Consider the following 19,060-nt stretch of genomic DNA (forward strand, 5'->3'; position numbering starts at 1 on the left):
ATCTTGACTTTCGGCCTGACATGTGGCAGTCTTGGTAATTAAATGGGTGAACATTATTTTAAAAAATGTATACTATAGATGTATATTGTATAAGAATATGTATCTCTCAAATGAACAATGAACATCTGCAAGCTTTAAGTTACACCACAATAACCAAATCACAACTTACCTTTTGAGTAAGTAGAGCCTGAACGACCTGATTAGCTACCTGAAATAAATAAATAAAGTAGTTTAAGTATGTTATCCTGTGTGTTTCTGCATAACAATACCTTCTTTTCTGGCTTTATACTCCACTTTCCACCTATAACCACCACCAATCTAGTATTTTCATTATTAGTATTGTTATTATTAGTATTTTCATCAGATAATACTAGTAAGAATACATGAAATGCACATTAATTACTTCTGTCCTAGTCCTCATTATAAACAAATCTGTACTGTATCAATTGCAGTATGACATGATGGACACTTGGTTAACTTCTGTCATCTCTTCTTTGGACTAGGTTAAAATTTCACAGTCCTATATGCAGCTGGTGTACATCAGCATGGATTGACTGCATTCACTAGAGCTGATTTTTACCAGCACAGGATGGAGTCCTGAATGTTTTCATGAAGTTTAATTGTTTCTTGATTCAATATTGACAAAATGGTACATCTATCATGACAAGCAGAAACCATAAAGTGCTACAGAAAATTAAAGTACCTACTGTCATCAGAATGCGGTTGGAAGGCATTCACACCACACAGCATAATTGACTTGAATGAGATTACACAGCATTGATTAGTAGAACTATATATTCAACAGGGAATTTTTGAAGTTATTTATTTTATACATCCTTTCTATATTATATTTACCAGCAGGCATAAGGGCAGCAAAGGGGAAGAAGAAGGGAGAGAAAAAGGGACTGAGATAAGATCTTCTGTTGATGATTTCTAACTTGTATGTTACGTTTCTAATGTAATTTATAACTATATATGCATATGTTATCGCACAGTGTGTTTGCCTGTATTTTTGCTCTTCAATTAGGCAGAGCACTAGAGATCTCATGCTGTGCAAAAAGAGACAGTAGTTATGATTTCTGGTTTAGTTTTGGCTTTCAGAAATTACAGTAAAGCATATGCAGGTATCACCAAATCTGCACTGATTACTTTTGGCAAATTAAAGAAAAAACCCCACACCATTGATGTGAACTGAGTTGTGAGGAAAGAGTTGAAGGTAATTCACTTCTGTAAATAATTCAATTTGTTAGATCCAAAAGTTACATTTGATTCATACTCTCATAAAACTGCCTAATATAATTTTTTTTCTCCAAACTGGTCCCTAACTTAAGGCAGCCTGTGGAACAATGGTCCCATAAAATAGCTCTATACAAGATTTAACAGAAGACACAGACTAATATTAGAACAGTAATAACCAACAGAAGTAAATAAGTTACAGTTTTGAAAAAGCATGTGCCTTGCCCTATAGGCTTTCAGGATCTACATCCAACAGTGTTCCTTCTGGCATGTACTTTTAAGAGCTATTTGCTCTACCTGAAAATTGAACAAACCATATAGAATAAATTATTTCTTTACTTTCTGACATGGAGTTACTTTACCAAGGAAGAACTAAAAGGTTCTTTGAATTGTGTACTAGTCACTCACAACAGAATAGCCTACAAAATTACTCCTATAGCTTTTTTTTTTTTTTTTTTTAATGGAGTTGGTTGATGAGAAGCTTAACATGACCCAGCAATGGGGACCTGCAGCTCAGAAAGCCAACGGTATCCTGGGCTGCATCAAAAGAAGCGTGACCAGTAGGTCGACAGAGGTGATTCTCCCCCTCTACTCTACTCTCCTGAGACCCCACCTGCAGTACTGCGTCCAGCTCTGGAGGCCCCAAAAGAAGAAGGATGTGGACCTCTTGGAGTCCAGAGAAGGGTCATGAAGATGATCAGAGGGCTGGAACACCTCTCCTATGAAGGCAGGCTGAGAGAGTCGGGGTTGTTCAGCCTGGAGAAGAGAAGGCTCCAGGAAGACCTTATAGCAGCTTTCCAGTACCTGAAGGGGGCCTACAAGAAAGCTGGAGAGGGACTTTTTACAAGGGCATGGAGTGACAGGACAAGGGGTAATGGCTTTAAACTGAAAGAGGGTAGATTTAGATATAAGGAAGAAATTCTTCACTATGTGGGTGGTGAGGCACTGGGACAGGTTGTCCAGAGAAGTTGTGGAAGCCCCATCCCTGGAAGTGTTCACAGCCAGGTTGGATGGGGCTTTGGGAAACCTGGTCTAGAGGAAGGTGTCCCTGCCCATGGCTGGGGGGATTGGATGATGATCTCTAAGGTCCCTTCCAAGCCAAACCATTCTATGATTCTATGATATATTGCACAGAGGAGTGTAAACGTCATAATCTTCCAAATGGGAAGAAAACGAACTTGCTGTGACAAACTTTTCAGGTTTGAGTGTATGAAGTTAGGTATCTAAATGAAAGTACCTGCCAGTATTCCATAGCTCCCATAGATCTCAATGAGATATGTAACTAGTTTCTTTACAAAATGAGGTCATTTATTCTAGTATCTAGAAGCTTGGCAAACTGTGTTGTTATTACTATACAAAGATTTTCAAGTCTGTATTCTTGGTTTCCAGCAGGAACAGAGGTGGGAAGCCTTCAGTAAAATGTTCTGCAGTTACTAAAATTAACTTAGCAGTCAGCAAGTGGAATCATACCCAAACTTTTGCATTTCAAATGAGGTTGCCATTCCACTCCTACAGCAGTGCTAGTGTCCAGATGGAAATAAACTGCTAAGCTAGCAGATCTACTTCATATTTACTTACAGGCATCAAGAGACACCACGGATATGAACGAACAACATAAGCCAGCACTACAAAACTGGTAGTCACAACCACAAAAACCTGAGGAAACTGAGACCATTGAAGGCAAAGGGACTGACTTCTGAGATGCAGAATATATGAAATTCCCACTGGTATGAGGCAGAACTGCAGCTCAATCCCAGTAAAAAGCAGGCTGTAAAATGACTTGACCTGTGATTCATGCAGTTAATCAAGGTGAAACAAGGAACAGAATAGAGATGGCCGGTTCCTTAGTCTGCTATTATGTAGGAGATGACACTGCTTGCCTTCACACTGCCTGACTCTCCTTTGAACTTAATAGCCAAGATCTTTGGGTGAGGTTTCTTTTGTGGATTGCAATAAAAGAGATAAAAGATCCAGCTTCACTTTTTCCTTACACAATTATGTTTACATATACATGTTGTAAAGTGGTCTTAATAGAAAAGGTATAAAAGAATGAATCAAAAGAAGAGACCCTAGTGTAACATATATTACACCTTTTACAAATACTGAGATTTTAAACAGCTGCCTTTAATGAATGGTTCCATATGCACAAAGACATTTCAAGTGTACTAAAATGAAAGGTCTTACATTTTATTCAAATCTTAAAAATAGAATGCCTTTTTAAAGAAAACTTTGTATTTTTTATTATCTAATTCTTAAAATATCAGCAAAAACATAATCTACCCTAAGTTGCATGATTTCATGCATGTTAAGTATGGTAAAGCTTGACAGAAATCTCAGCTGGCACAGAGATGTGAATAAACATGACATTACCACTTACCAATAAACTGACAGCTGAATTTCAGGATAGGAAACTAGGATTAAGTATGTTAACCTCAAACCCCAAAGGTACAAGAAAACAATCCTGGTTTCTGCATTAAATTTTTCAGAGACAGAAAGATACGTTTATGGAGTATTTCTGGAATTAAATGAGCTCTTTTCTTATTTATCAAGTACTGGAACATTTCAATGACATCTTCCAAATACTGTTCTAAAGTTGTTTAGAGGTACACTTCAGAGATGAACAATTACTTTAAAAATCAGTGAATGTTTATTAAAATTTATAAAGGACTCACTTCAGCTTGACCCTTATTCTTTTCAGATTTCATCTCGCTGAACATTTGAGTTTCACTGAATTCTACCATGAAAATGACTACAGAGCATGCATTTTTAAGTCACAGGTGCAAGCATTCATACAATATTAAATGTGGGACATTATATGAATGAAAAGAACTATGTAAAATCATTGATAAAAAAAGAAAAACAAGAGAAAATAATGGCAGGCGTAGCTTTAAAAACTCAGCTCTAGTACCTTTTTGTCACACATAGACAGAAAAATCATGGTGATTATTTTTACTACCTTCATATAGAATCATTACCCCTTGTCCTGTCACAGCTGGCCCTACTAAAAAGATTGTCCCCGTCTTTCCTATAGGCTCCCTTTAAGAACTGGAAAGCTGCTATAAGGTCTCCCTGCAGCCTTCTCTTCTCCAGGCTGAACAACCCCAACTCTCTCAGCCTGTCCTCATAGGAGAGGCTAAATGGCAGCTAAATGGCCACCAACACCTCAGCAGAAAGCACACTGTGCATAGCAAGTGTCTTTATCACACTGCTGTAGAGACCTGAGGGAGCAAGCAGTGACACTACTGGCAGGGTGGCCAGATTAAATGATGCTTGAGTGCCCTGAGCAGAGTTTGCCTGTGCTCAGAGGAGAGAAGCTGCAGTTTGAAGGTACTCAATGATGAGTGAAAGACGGGAGCATTCTCCCACTAGTTATCAAATGATGTTCCCAACCTTCATTACCTCAAGGGCCTGTCAAGCACCCCAAACACATAACTAGCCAGAATGGCTAAGTATTAGCTTTGGAGGTAATCATTTATTGTGTATCACCCCAGAAGAAGTTCAATACACTCATGACTAATTGGACTTCAGAGGCAAAATCAAAATAATGGTTGTAGTAGGCACTCAAATTTTTTGGTGGCAGACTTAGCTGTCTCGGGTTTAGGTGTGATCATAGCTTTGAGTTCTCAGGAACATGTGTGTTCATCCCTTTAAACCCATCAGGTCTCCCTGGGGCAAAATGGAGCTGCAGCACAGACAGATACATAGCTGTAAGAGGATACATCTGCTCCTAAAACCTGCTGAAGAAGTCCTGAAGCCCAAAATAGCGAAGGCCTGAAGAGATTTTTACCTTCAAAAATTGGGTTGGTGTAAGGTGGTGAGTTATGAACACAGAAAGCATCAGACTTAAAGTCTTAAAGGAAAGAAATTTTCAAGTAGAAGACTTTTATTTTTCCCCCATAAAAATATTTATGAAAAATGTTTTATTTTCTTAAGATCTTCAGTAAGAATGCCTCTTTGGAAACGACTTTGTCACATACAACACATCCTCAGAAGACTCTGGTTGGAAGTGAAGGTTCTCACAATCACTGATTGGGTTATTCACTAATTACATTGATCTCTCATCTCCTATTCTCTTCTTTGTTACTATAATAAAGTAAGGTCAGAATGTGCCATTTCTTATAAAGCTCCACCAAGGGAACGTGCTGAGGTGGGTGCTAACCTGGGACTCCTGCAGAACTTGCAATTATTAAACATGGTTGTGTTGCCTGAGTCACTGGCAACAACTTCTTCACCTCAGTTATCATGAAGGATTAGGTCGTAGTCTGTGCCAGCTAAAACAATGCTGGTTACAGTGCCACTGACAAAGCATTGTGAGGGATGAAAGGGGAAGGAGAAGAAAAAAAGTGGTACCAAGCCATGGGGAAGGACAAGAGAGGTCACTGCACACAAAACAGAAGACAAAAAAAGGAAGAACATAAGCAAACAAAAAATAAAGCAGGGAATCACTTTCTCTTGAAAAAGTTGACTCAGTGGGAGAAGATGGATACAGCTGTAATGATATGGAAGAACTGAAAACAGCCAATGTATCGTTGAAGATAATGAAGTTCAGAGCATAGTTTGAACTAATTATTTGCTCTTTAAAAAGCAGCAGCATCTAAAAAACACAACCCTGGATCAGAAATCCATTGTGTTACTGCAAACACAACAAAAACATATCTTCTCTCCTTATAATCTATATGGAGTGTTTGGCTGGAATGGACAATTATGGTGCTTTACTCATTACCAAAATTAATTATGTAGGCAGATTTTTTCCTAGACAATCAGAAAATAATTTTAAGTTAAGCTCTGTAATTTAAACTAAAGTTAGCAATTATATGGTAATTTCATCCCTATCACCAAGACATCCAAATATCATTCAAGTGTGCGCTAATGGAGCGACTCAGGCCCATGCAGACCAAGGCTCTGCCAGCATCCCAGTGCCACAGAACAGAGAGAGCATAACCTAGTGGGAACATGTATCTGTCAGTCTTTTACTCCAGCTCCCTGATAAAAATATGCTATAGTGGCAAAAATGCAGATTTGCTGATGAAAATCTGCACTAAACTGGATGCTTCTTGTACCAGAGCTGTATTGCTCATGCCAGTAATACTTCAGTGAATGCTGATTAAAAATGTACAAAGCTGGTAAAAAGCCATAAGTTGTCATCTGCTATGTGTGGTTTGCACACTCATGCACCCTCTTCTCAAAGTTACAGCTGAGATGCTGGTGTAGTTTTTGTTTTGTTTGCATGTTAGCTAATTGCTTATGCTACTATGCATTCTTATTATGGAACAGGTAAATGATTTCTGCTAAGGAGCTCTTCGAGCTACTGAAAGTCTTAAAACTATTTTAAACCCTTTGTATACTGAAGAGCCTTATTTCAGGATGAATGAATGGATGGGAGGAACAAGCAAGCATCAGTATATATATGGAGAAAGCTGCATGCAATAGAAGATACTAGACGTTTCTGGAACAGTAATTTCTGGAGTGCTCAGACAGTAACTGATAGGTGAATTACATTGTAGCTGTAACTGGAAGGTCTGATCAGAAGCTGAGCCATGTAGTAGAAGTGAGCCAACATCTAGAAGAAACCCAGCATAAAAAGCTGCATATGCAACCCTAAGGGGGAGCCGAGAGACTACATTCCCTGGTTACAGACTATATTACATAGAAAAGCTGGGGGATTTTTGAAGGAAGAAGCCACTGCCACTTGCGTTCCACTCTACAGAAAAGAAGGAGCACACAAAACCTAATAGGCAAATTATAATTTTCTCCTCCTAATGAAACCAAACCAGTTCCAAATACCGGTCACAAGGATATCAACTTTTTGGTGAAGAGATGTGGTCAAAACAGGATTTACAGCAGAGGTCATGAAGAACAATATCTATGACTGCCAGACAGATGTTCTTGGGATTAGTTAGAATGAGGTAATACTAGAAAATTGCAGAACAATGTCAATCTTGTAAGAGAGGGAGAGATTTGTTTCTATTCATTTAATTAGAGTATCAGGTAAGAACAACCTTTTTATCTACCTTACCTCATCAAGACATCTTTCATACTGTTCTCTCTGATTTTCATTTTCCAGAGCCAGCGCTGAATTCTCTGCCTACAATAAAATAGAATACATAAATAAACAAACATGTAAATTAATCAAAGGGTATCTTGTACTACATGACAATTCACAAAATTTCTCAGGATGCTTCCTTTGTGTACTTCTTTAAGATCCGGAATAAAAGGCACCATGCAATTTGTTGTTACAAGTTGCTATTTTGACTAAAAACAGAAGTGACATTCATTTATGAGATTATTCACACCATGCATTACAATTTAGAACAATATCAGAACAGATATTCCAAGTATGCCCGCAATCTCATCTTGTCAGGTGCAATAGAGTTGGCAATGAAACATTATAGAAGATATTGGTATATCTTTTCTTCCTCCCCCTTTTCTGTTTACAGTGAACTTGCTATCTGAGAAAGCCACTTGGAAGCAAGCAGAGGCAGCTACTTATCAAAAGGAAACAAAAGGCAATCTTATCTAAACTTTTATCTGTGGCACCCCTTCATAAACTTGGTTTCTGCAGTGGGTAACTCCAGATGCACTGGCCATACTACAGGTAACTGGTGAATTACACCCCTTAACAGAACCAGATAAATGTATTTGTCTTTACTTAAAAAATTATTCCTATAATTTCAAGAGTAAGAGGTATTTTACTACGGCTAAATGCAATCTTAAAGTTAGAAAATTTTTCTCTCCCATATGTCAGTTTAAATATGATAAGGTTTCCTGTATTGTAGTGTCTTTCATCTATCTTTAATTTCTGTTACATTCGTATTTTTGCATAGTGCAAACCTCAAAATGGCACAACCTGGTATGTAAATTACAGTAAATCTTTTTCTATATGTTATGACTTGACTTCAGGAATTCTTTCAGTATTGGAAAAGGAAAAATCTCTGAAGTGTGCTGTATACAGTGGCATCAGCGCAAGTTTCAACTAGTTTTCTCTTAACGACTGAGAACCTGAAACAATATATAAAAATCTATGAGTTAGAACTGGCTCTAGAAACCTCTCTGCCACCCATGCCTCACATCACGTAACCGTAACACCAAAATCAATGCATTCACATAATTACAACTATTATACAATTTACATTACTTGCTTCGCTGTAACCTTCTGTCAACCTATAAAAGTTAAATGAATGCTGTTTCAAGAGAATTGTGGTTATACAAAGCAACAGTCATAAATATACTTAACATTTGTAATTTTAGAGAAAAATTTAATGTAATGTACTGTATGGATTCTATGCAAAGATGTACAGTTCTCTCTTCCTTGTTAAGAAAAGTCAATGATTCAACAAAATGAAAACCCCAAAGTCCAATAAATTGATTCATTAACAACAATTTCAAATTCAGCTAAATCCTAAAATAAGATTAGGAAGAAAAAATAAACATACAAAATTATCCAGCATATTGAAATAGAGTAATAGAATAATAGAATAGAGAATAAAAGTGAGGTAAGAAACAAGGGCATATAGACTTTACTTATTTACAAGTCTAAATAAACAACTGTATGGAGTTCATGCTTTATCTTGAGGGTACAATCAAAGCCAGCAAAGGTGGTAAAACACTCTGCATCATATTTTCACAATGTCACCTACCAATGTGTTCAACATATGGCTATAAAAAGTCGATGGGTGATCCTGCAGAGAGCAATGTGAGATGAAGCAGCAAAAAGTACAGATGCAGAAGTAGCAAAGTAGAAGCAGAAGCCGCAAAAGCAAAAGCAGCAGTAAGAAATCAGAAGCTGGAGGGTAAGTAGTTCTCCATACCAAAGCGGCTATCATATACAGTTATCAGTTTGCTTTTATAGACACATTCTTCCAGACTGATTGATAAAAATAAAAAGATGATTGGTACATAAAAATGTATTTCTGTGAGTTAAAGATTTTCAGATGTTTTCTCTACAAATATCAGCCTAAAATGCCATCCAAAATAAATTCTTATCATAGAATCATAGATTGGTTTGGGTTGGAAGGGACCTTTCGAGGTCATCTAGTTCAACCTCCCCTGCAATAAGCAGGGATATCTTCAACTAGATCAAGTTTCTCAGAGCCCCATCCAACTTGACCTTAAATGTTTCCAGGGATGGGGCATCTACCACCTCTCTGGGCAACCTGTTCCAGTGTATTCACCACCCCCACTGTAAAAAATGTTGTCCTTAAATCTAGTTTAAATCTACCCTCTTTTAGTTTAAAACCATTACCATTGTCCTATTGTTACAGGCCCTACTAAAAAGTCTGTCCCCATCTGTCTTACAAGCCCCCTTTAAGTACTGAAAGGCTGCCATAAAGTCTCCCTGGAGACTTTTCTTACTGTTTTGAAGAAATCGTTAAAGGATTAGTCTGCACAGCCTTTAACTCATGAATGTTGGTATACCAATAGGTTTAATTTTTTCAATTTTCATCTTCATAGGAGCTGGGGGTGCTGGCTGACAGAGCTAAACATGAGCCAGCAGTGTGCCCAGGTGGCCAAGAGGGCCAACAGCATCCTGTCTTGTATCAGGAATGGTGTGGCCAGCAGAAGCAGAGAAGTGATTGTGTCCCTGTACTTGGCACTGGTGAGGCTGCACCTCGAGTGCTGTGTTCAGTTTTGGGCCTCTCACTCCAAGAAGGACACTGAGGGGCTGGAGCGTGTCCAGAGAAGGGCAATGAAACTGGTGAGGGGTCTGGAGCCTAAGGCTGATGGGGAGTGGCTGAGGGACCTGGGGCTGTTCAGCCTGGAGATGAGGAGGCTGAGAGGAGACCTTATTGCTCCCTACAACTGCCAGAAAGGAGGGTGTAGCCAGGTGGGTATTGGTCTCTTCTCCCAAGTAACAAGCGATAGGACAAGAGGAAACGGCCTCAAGTTGTGCCAGGGCAGGTTTAGATTGGATATTAGGAAAAATTTCTTTAGTGAAAGAGTGGTTAAGCATTGGAACAGGCTGCCCAAAGAGTTGGTGGAGTCACCATCCCTGGAGGTGTTCAAAAAACATGTAGATGTGGCACTTTGGGACATGGTTTAGTAGGCATGGTAGTGTTGGTTTGACGGTGGGACTTGATGGCCTTGGTGGTCTTTTCCAACCTTTATGATTCTATTAATTTACTAACATAAAAATATATTGTATGGTTTTATCCTAAAATAGTCAGGGCAGACCGCTCCCATATAGAGATGTCTAAAATAACTACAACACGTAGCTGTACTATAGAAAATACCTAGACAGTTCCCCATATTTCCATATTTCTCTTACTCCATTTTTTTTAATTCTATGAGGCTGTAAAATGGAAGCTAAGTCTTCTTGGATCTGTTAGCTGAATCTCTTTATAAACAGTCTACCAAAATGAGGAAATCTGAACTTGACAGCATTATAAATAAATGCTACATTTGCCCTCTTATCAAGCCACAGTGGAAACATCTGTATAATAAAACCCTTTTTCACACCACTGGCTTAAAAAGTGTAGTGAAAGGATGTAATGCAGTCAATGTTAGCTTGACTTTTGTGCTTCTTGATTGCTGAGCAAATCGTGCCCATTTATTTGGCATTTTTGTAATGAGGACTGGACTAGAAGGGAACACTTGACTGACTTCTTAAGATCCTGTGCCAGTTCTCACAACATGGGAAAACCAGTACTTGATATACTAAATCACTTGATATTGCAACTGAATACTTGATAATAATCCTCATTCCCCCAAAAGTATTCATTTGGAAAATTTGTAATAGCACTTGTGGTCTCAAAACCCTGCCTCCTAATCCAAACCTTCATTTATTTAACATAAACCACTGGGTTTTGATGTTATTGTAAATCTGCTCAATTTTTGCTCAGAAGGATCTGCCTACCTCCAGTATTGCATATTCTAGCGTCTTTTGCCAGTTAAGCAAAGTAGGTCTCCTTGGAGGAAACCACTATTACATTTTATTTTCATTTTTATTTTCAGGCCATACTTACACTAGGCTAAGCTGCAATAAGACGCCCACGCTTCTCAGAGCATGAAAGCTATTGCACACTTGCAGGCACCCAGAGGCAGTGGTAGAGAAGTACTGACCCCTAATGCAGTCATTTCTCCTGCACATAACCTAGAAGGGGATGAGGCAGGACAAAAACTACCTTACTGAGAACAGTACTCTCTTAGCTATCAACTGATTTCTACAGTGATTTCTAGTTTTAGGTATAGCTGTCCTCTAGGACTTTACGTATATTTGATGTTATGCATAGAAATAAACTATTTCTGTCCCTCAGCCTCGCAAACACCAGAAGTGATGCAGCCCAGAAAACTGCTGCAGACAAGTGACATTCAATGCCAGCCACCGGTGCCTACAGGCAAGCATGTCTTTTCCTGGGGGGTCAGCTCTCAAAGCACAGTATCGTTCAGTCAGCCAAAAATAACTGTGGCATAACTTACCACTAAATGAAACATTACATGTTGCGTTTGGATCATTATAAATTCAAGGAATCTACAAATGTCAAAACAGAGGTACTTCCTAGTTCCAATTTGGAAGAAAGTATTTTGCACAAGAGTCACTCCAAACATTGGAAAATTTAAAGATTGCAATCATGACCTGGATAATGCTAAACAGCCTTCAACTGCCTTAATTAGAGACAACTTTGTTCTGAATTGTAAGACTGAGTTTATGGAAAATCAATTTGAAAGTGAAAACTTCAGACTTTGTATACAGACTTTACACTTTGTATAAAACAGAGATTGCCTCGTATTGATAACTTTGCTAAGATACAGTCATTACGAGAGACTTTTTCAACTCTAATTTTAATCCCTTTCTCAGGATGGAAAACATAGCCCTAGTAATGATGAAGATTATCTTCAAGTCAGCTAAGACCTTTCTCTCTCCTTCACAGATGTTGAAGAACACGATGTATTTTCTCCTATGGGGCAGCTTTTTGCACTGTTTCATTCGAGACTACTAACAGACAGACTACACGCCTGATGCACTGAGGCCTAGTCCTGTTCCTGCTAAAGTCAATAAGAATCTACCATTTATTTCCCATGAGTGTAGACGTGAGTCAGGTGCAACAAAATAAACTGTACTTGTTTTCACACTACACAATGTTTCCTTAAAATTAGTTAATTTTCCTCTGGTGCAAGAGGAAGTTCCTTGATTCACAAAGAATTGTTGTTCATGATGCTATAAAAGAAACAAGGAGACAGACGGCAGCCTTAGCATTTTTCATGTTTCTAAAAACATGTCATACACTGGATCAGTAGGGGCAAGCCAATTACAATTCTTAAAAAAGTTTCTAAAATGGTCATGATAATTAGCTTTAGGATACCCTTAACTCCAAAACACACTCAGGCAGTACAACCACCTAAACTTTTGAAAACACATCTTCACCTGAAGTCTAAAATGCATCTCAAATAGATCCTTAATGTGGTCATATTTACTTTTTTGTTAATGAACAAAAGACACTACAGCTTTCTGCATCATAGGAAAAAAACAAATACAAGCCCCCTCACCCCCCTGCCTCAAAACAGAGGAAAATGTCTCACAAAAAATATTTATTATCAGTAGGCTCTGAGACAAAAATTGCCCCGCTCCTTTCCAGATTACAGTATTTTTTTTCTGGGTTTACATGGTCAAAGCATGAGACCTCCCATCAGTCTCATTGTGCCATATCTAGACTTTTTGCTGGGTTCAGTCCTCACCTACACTCATAGATCGTGGCAACTTTCAGCTGAGTAATAACACCAGACTATTAATAGCTGAAATAAATATACACTTAGCAAATGTATCCTTACATTGATACAGACATTTAGAATGATTTCTTAATTCTCTCCTCTTTGTTTTTAAATTATTTTAGAGAGGATTTCTACAAGAGGTTAAGGACTGTCTACTAACTACACTTTGTTCAACATTTACCTGTGTTTGGTAGAAGTGGTAGACACATTCTCATGGCTATCTCATGTCTCATATCTGAGAATGTCATGAGACATCCATGTGTCCTCTAGATTTGCCTCTTTAAGTGGCACTTGAGCGGACAACTTTCACTTAACATCCTGCAAAAGCCATTTCTGCATGCTTCTTTAAAGAGCGAACTGAAGTGCTTAAATTATGTTTGAAAATAAGATTTGGAGTTAAGTCCCTAAAGTGTTTTTCAAAAAGTTTAAACTTTACCTTTCTGTGCCTTGATTTATTAAGTCAAAAGAACAGGAACAACATTTTGTTAACTAGCTAGTCTGTTCCATGAATCAGTATATATTTGGTTCACTGGGGTCTTTAAGTGAAGAATTAGCTCATGTACCTATTTGGAAGTCTGCAACAGACAGTCCTCTAAACTTTTATAATCACAATGAAATGAATTACACCACTAAATTTTCTACTAGATGGCATGAATAAGAGAGAAACACATACAAGACAGTTTTCCTTACTCAACGATGGTAGAGTTGAGACAAAACAAAAGCATGGGGGGAGGAAGAGAGAAGATTTGGGAGAGTAGTATGTATTTTGCACTAAGGGAAAAGGAGATCATAGAATCATAGAATGGTTTGGGTTGGAAAGGACCTTTAAAGACCATCTAGTCTACCCCCCCCCGCCATGGGTATGAGATGAAGGTCTAAAGGTTGTGTGTCAAGTTAGCGGCTCAACATGCTTTGAAGGTATCATCAATAAAGGTCAAGAGGAACAAAGTTATGACAGTGAACTTTAAAATCTCTGACAGAATGCTACAACACTGGTTACCATGTGCACTTCTTTGCTATTCATACTAAACCATTTGTCCATTTATAGAAAGCTTTATTGATTTACACAGACACTCATTTGTCATGCCCTGTGCAGTGTATTAATAGCTGTCCAAGCACTTCAAATGTGCTCAGCAATTTTTTTCCTGCTTACTGCCTCTGATTTTGTATATTTTTGTGGTCACAGCTTCATATAGCACACAGGAAAAGTCAAAACCTAGGTCAAAGCCTGTTGTTGGTAAAGGAAAAATTAATGTTGTTGTAATCTTTCTTTAGGTCCTTAAGGCATTTTTTTTTTGTAAGCTGCCATTCTAGGACGAGTTTACCACTCGAGCCATCTCCATATCTTTGGTCACAGGAAACTCTTTGTATTAGTCTGTCCATGTTACACAGAACATTTGTCCTTTGACAGGCTAACCCAACAAATTGTCAGAGAAAAGTTTAACAGCATAGTTATGCTGGTTAGAAGTACTGAAAATTACATTCATGCTTTTAAACCAACATAATTATAGCAACAAAAGCCTTAATTTAACTCTAGCACTATGCAAGCATTTCCACGGGCCACTTTCCAGTGCCTTTTATATTGCTATGGATGGGTCTTTGCTAGTAGTAAAATGGAAACTGCACCTCACAACCTGCCTGTCAACATTTGGATGTTTCCACCTTCTGCTTTGTGCTTTCCACAACTGAACAAGACTGGAACAATCATGGAGCTTCTCCTTGCTGAACTGCAGCCCATGTGCTACAGCTCTGCTCCCTGGCCCCCCCCATCCCCAGGACAGTAACTGAGGCTGGAGAATGCTAGGTACTGACGGAGTAAGCAGTAAATTTAGTGGACTAATACAAAATATTACTGCATGCTTTGTCAACTGTCCTACTCTCAACTATTTCTTTTGCCTCATGGAGATAGGGGAAAAAACCCAAAAGGACAAATTAGTGGTATGATGACAGCCAGGCTTCTCACCTTTGCTTCAAACCGCATGGGACCTCAGCCTTCTCAGCTGCACCATTTTCAGATTTTTTTTTTAGCATTATCAAACAGATAGCCTATTCTCTTTTAACCATACTTAAAACATTTGATACTTTTTACCTGAAATAGTCAGTCAATGTTCAATTCACATTGAGATAAAACATGGCATGAAAGCAACACACACACGATATTTAGTAATAAAATACAGAACAATACAAGTGTTAATTATAATTCTGTCTGCAAAAAGGCCATATTAAACCTTGCTGGACAGTACTGGTAGGGGTCATTCTTGCAATTCAAAATGCCAATAATACATTTTTTAATTCTTTATTGACACAAAAATACACTGACATTAGGACAAGTCACCAACAGTTCTCATAAGCAGTCCATTTCACAGGCTATGCTATGCTATGGCTGTGCTACCAATAAAGGGGTTTTGAAGCCTCATAGAGAGCAGTATAACCACCTTCTTCTAATGTATTCTAGAAATCAGAAGATATTTACTCAACATCAGAAAGCCAACCATTAATGACTACCTAAAAACTTGGGCTTAAATGTTCCTAACAAAAAGCAACCCAAGGTCTGTGTAGCCACATATGATGTTTTACAAATTATCGACGAGCTGATTCATGTATTTAAACATGAATTTACACTGGAAATTATGTAACAGCTTTAAAAATTTTATGGATTTCCTGCTGCCAGAGATCAGAAAACAGGAGTCGCTAGTTTATCTGGAGATCTGCAGCAGATCGCAGGGACAGACTCCCACGCAGGCTCCCACCCAGGGCTCATAACCACACAGCTCTGTTCCCGTCTGTATTTCCCAGTCCCCATGAGGAGAAACAATGAGTGTTCAACCTAAACGATGACAACTCCTTTTTGAAAGAAGGGGATAACTAGAATTTAATCCTTCAAGTGCACTTATACTGGATAAACAACTGAACTTCAGGAGTTGAATCAAACAAACCAAAACCAAATGAGATTCACACACTGCTGATGAGACTGTCTTGTAAAAACAACTGAAAGTAAACCTCATATTCTTGGGAATTCCTCTGTGAAATTCCTTTACTATTTTATTTTTCAGAAGTTGGGGCTGGAAATTTTTAACTGGTTCAAGAATGGCAATATTTGTCTTTTTTATTTTGGTTAACTCTAAAGTAGTTAAGAATGACGAGCCTTTAAAACCTTCAATGTTTTCCGTTCTGACACCACAGAAATGTCTGGAGTTGACATTTTAAAGAGAAGGTTAATAGAAGAGAATAGATCTAGCAAAACAGACTGCATTATAAGCCCAGGCTTATCTTCCAGCAAATAAATATCTAGGCTACTAACAGATATATCAATAATAGCTTTGTAAGTCCACCTGCATGCAAATTATAGAAAACAGCAAATTCTACCATTATTTATAGAGAACAGGCTTACAATATAACCAAAGGTAAAACACTGTCAATAGAGGCCTTCGAACAAATAGGTTAAAATTATGAAGGATGTCTTTTTTTTTTTCCCCAAAAAGTCTTCCAAATGATCACATATAAAAGAATTTTTGAGGATGAGGAGTAGAAGAGATTTAAATAAGCAGAGACAGGCAGCATAAAGCTGAGTGTATTTCCTGAAGTTAAAGACACACATGATGGTCTATATAATGCATATACACTTGATAAAGCATATAAGCACAAGCATGGAAAACCAGAAGTCCTGCATGACTCCTCTATTTTTTACCATTCATCCTCTGAACAAAGAGCTGAGCTGCGTGCCTCAGTGCGATGCATTGCACTCACCTTCCACAAACAATATTCCTAGGCTGTCTAAAGCGAAGCAGCTGCTATGAATGAGGGGTAAAATGACAGACAAGAGAAAGCCCTCTCACTCCCGGGCAGGCAGACCCGTGAAGCCGTGTGATGCCAAGCCTGCCGACCAGCAACGCTGACTTGGGCAGTCAAGAAGGAGGAATGTTGGAACTCATTCATCTTTCCCAAAACTGCCGCTGTGCTAACAGTGTAGGGCGTCTCCCCAGAAGCGTGCACCCAGGCACAACATTACAGCACACAAATGTAAGACATAAGACTGAATTTTTATGCAAGGAACAGTGTGTACGTGTGGTGAGATTTGTTTATTTTCTCATTTTCCAATATTTACATTTGGTGATCTTTCCCCTTGCAAACTGTGGACCAGAGGCAGCTGTTCCATCTTTTTTTTTTTTTTCTCCCTCTTGTTTTAAGCGATTTTTTCCCTTACAGAACTGTTCTCCCCTAAGAACTGAGAGCGTTTCACTCTGACAGACCTACTGTGCTTCCCCATGTAATATTAACAGGCAGTTATTTCCTCTATCAAAGAACTAAAAATAAAATCCCTGGCCCATGAAAAAAGTATGAGGTCCTGAAATTGTAAGTGAAACTAAGATTCTTACAATTAATGCAGGCAGATAAAGGCAAGCGGTGTGGACCTGACTAACCTTAAAGGGAATTTTGTGTTTAATATCAAATTGTAATTAACATATACATAAATATCTTTGCATTGAAAGCTCACATAAGAGTTAATTGTATCACATTTAGCTGCATTTGTTTCAATTTTTCTTGCAAAAATACCAAACTTTTCAGGGAAAATTCTAATTCTTTGAAATACTAATTTCTCAAAATTAGTAAAGACTAGTTGAAAACCATTGACTCGCTATACACCCGATGCAAAAGCTTGATAAAAACCTTCCAGTGCAGCCATTTTCAAAGAAAATACTTGCTTTCATTTGAAAGGAAACATTTTGCAGCAGATTTTGATCAAATTTAAAAGCGACATTGAAACCAATACAAGTATTGTCCCAGTCCCTGGAGGTACTGTCCCCATCCCTGGAGGTATTTAAAAGAAGGATAAATGAGGTGTTTAGGGACATGGTTTAGTGGTTGGATGGCAGGGTTAGGTTAACGGTTGGACTTGATGATCTTAAAGGTCTTTTCCAAGCTAAATGGTTCTATGATTCTATGATTTCCAGGGCTTTGGGTCCTTCTGAAATGATACCTATGGCAACCATTTTTTTAAAAAACACACTTGCCTAATCACAAAACAGAAGATTTTTTTATTTTTTAAAATTCAGACCTTGAGGAAACCTCATATACTTTCAGGACAGTTTTTCAAGCAATAAGAAAGGCAACTTTAGAAGTTACTTTAAATGAGTTATCCTTCAAACCTTTGCAATTTTGTCCATGAGGTTACCGACACAGTGACAGTTTTCTACTTTCTGTAGTTCCATTATCCACACCTTCCTGAGTAGCATGCTCAAATTCAAGGTTAATCTAATGTAGAGTTTGAAAAGAATAGAGCATGAATGTATGAAAATTAACCTTTGGGCAACTTTATTCCAACAGAACCCATTTCTCATTTTTTGCTACTTGTCTAACCAAGATGTTCATTGTAAGTACAGGCAATACCGCTATGGATTCATGGCACTGGGAAGTGGGTATGGAAAAAGAAGCTCAAGACGCAAACAGGTAACTCTTTACAAGGAACACCTCAATAACTTAAGCAGAGAAATAAGGCACAAAGGCCTTAAGTTCATTTTCTTAAAAAGTTGAAATTCAAGAATTTAGCATTCCTTTTAGCGAATTCAATTTACCTTTTCAAATTTTGGCAGGTCACATTAAATGTTCAATTCAGAAATAGAACATAATTTTAGAGTCTAATTAGTTAAAAAAATGTTACTTATTTTTCTTTAACACTAAGATAAATTAAAAATGACAGTCAATGGAATTAAGTAGAAAAACTTGGAATTAAGTACCAGGAAGCCAAGCATTACATATACGTATACACAGGAATTTTTTTTTTTTTTTAAATTTCTAGAAATTCTATCTATCAAGTGCAGCTCTTCTCCTTTAAAGTGGCTTTTATATATTTTTTTCTAATGTCATTGGAATGAACATGAAATAGAATTTAATTGGTCAATGCAAAAAATGGCCTTAATGCCATAACTGGTACTTCTATGCAGCTCCATGCACCTGAACTGAAGGGCTGTTATTAAATGATAGTAAATAGTTCAAATTTGGACCTAAATTTGGCACTGTCTTCAAGGAACACCAATCTCCTCCCTACTCACCCACCCCCAGGAAACTAAGCAATCCAGCGTGCTTAGGGTTGATGACAGAAAGAGAAGATTCAAAATTT

The 19,060-nt window shown here is 37.9% G+C and overlaps 1 protein-coding gene across 1 annotated transcript in view; it reads right to left on the reverse strand.

Moving 5' to 3' along the window:
* Nucleotides 1–19,060, reverse strand: part of NCKAP5 (NCK associated protein 5) — a gene marked incomplete at its 5' end in the record, with an annotated part of 153,782 nt that overhangs the window by 100,731 nt on the left and 33,991 nt on the right. The window contains 2 exons of the mRNA XM_035896719.1: nucleotides 170–208; nucleotides 7,253–7,321. Of these exons, the coding sequence (XP_035752612.1) occupies nucleotides 170–208; nucleotides 7,253–7,321 (108 nt within the window). The remainder of the gene's footprint in view (nucleotides 1–169; nucleotides 209–7,252; nucleotides 7,322–19,060) is intronic.

This window comes from Egretta garzetta, unplaced genomic scaffold (genome assembly GCF_000687185.1).
Source record: "Egretta garzetta isolate BGI_Z169 unplaced genomic scaffold, ASM68718v1 scaffold416, whole genome shotgun sequence".
Lineage (NCBI taxonomy): Eukaryota > Metazoa > Chordata > Aves > Pelecaniformes > Ardeidae > Egretta > Egretta garzetta.